The sequence below is a fragment of the Nematolebias whitei genome, chromosome 16, assembly GCF_014905685.2.
Source record: "Nematolebias whitei isolate Nwh7 chromosome 16, NemWhi1, whole genome shotgun sequence".
NCBI lineage: Eukaryota > Metazoa > Chordata > Actinopteri > Cyprinodontiformes > Rivulidae > Nematolebias > Nematolebias whitei.
This window is the reverse complement of record NC_056513.1, coordinates 1,282,888-1,284,122: the sequence shown is the minus strand read 5'-3', so window position 1 is coordinate 1,284,122 and position 1,235 is coordinate 1,282,888. Positions and strand designations below refer to the sequence as shown.

General features: G+C 40.9%; 1 protein-coding gene across 1 annotated transcript in view; it reads left to right on the top strand.

Moving 5' to 3' along the window:
- The first annotated feature begins 500 nt into the window (after positions 1 to 500).
- Positions 501 to 1,235, top strand: part of LOC119422651 (tetratricopeptide repeat protein 39B-like) — a 13,106-nt gene continuing 12,371 nt past the window's right edge. The window contains exon 1 of the mRNA XM_037690036.1: positions 501 to 530. Within this exon, the coding sequence (XP_037545964.1) occupies positions 501 to 530 (30 nt within the window). The remainder of the gene's footprint in view (positions 531 to 1,235) is intronic.

Here is a 1,235-nt window from a genome sequence, read left to right as displayed (position 1 = left end):
CTGTTTTATGTTAAATTAAAAGATGCTAAATGAAACAGTCTGTTTTATGTTAAATTAAAAGATGCTAAATGAGAACGGTCTGTTTTATGTTAACTTAAAAGATGCTGTGTCTTGAGTTGTGTGTCCAAAGTGTCGTGATATTTGAGGACATGTTGATGAGGCTGATGGCGAGCAGCCTCTTCTGTTAATGCTTCAGTTTTTCTATACGGCTGACAAACAGAAGCAGTCTTCATTAATTAATTTTGATAACTCAACTTGTGCATTGGTCTTCGTGATGAAGAAGCAGAATCTGCTGTGACAAAAGTCAGAGTGGAACTTTTAACAGGAAGTAGGTCTATATTTGACTTGTGGGCTGAGCGTGCACAATGCAGACCCCTCCCAGCCTCAGATTATAAACTCAGTCAGATTTATGGTCAGCAGGCGCTCTGCAGAAGCCGGCTGAGAAATATTTCAATCTCTGTCTGCAGTCGTTCACACAGTGAGACAGAGTGTTGTTGCAAATGGAGGAGAAACATGATTCATTCCAGGAGGTAAGTGTTGTTGTGATTTATTTTTCTTATATTTGACTTGCATCACTTAATTGTATTTAAACAACTTATTACTGTTTTAATTGTCCTTATAAAAACAGAAATTCAACAGAATGAAGTGTTGCTTAATGTTAATGCACACTGGGACACGGATTAAAAACTAACGTGTGCTTTAATAACATACATGAAGAGCTGACAGGGCAGCAACAAAAACTGAAGTTAAACAGGAGGTGCACACGAGGAGCACGCAGGCAGACTGAGGTAGCGTTCAAAGACGATGACAGACTACCATACCATACCATTTTATTTATAGAGCACTTAAAACAGCTACAAGGCCAACCAAAGAGCTGTACAGACAGAACAACAGGTAACACACAAAGCAAAATACAAAATGAGGTAAATCAGAATATAGACATAAAAACGATGCAGATAATGACGACAAACCAGTGTGGAGCATACAGGATCAAACACAGATCATCTGGTGTTGAAAGCTGCTGAATAGTAGTGAGTTTTTAAACGGGACTTAAAAACCGAGAGGGAGGGGGCCTGTCTGACAAGCAGAGGTAACTCGTTCCAAAGTCTTGGTCCTGCTACAGAGAAGGCCCTGTCACCTCTGCACTTAAGACGAGTTCCTGGAACTGTGAGGAGCAACTGGTCCGCTGACCTCAGGGAACGTGGTGGGACATACGGTTGTAGCAGATCAGAGAG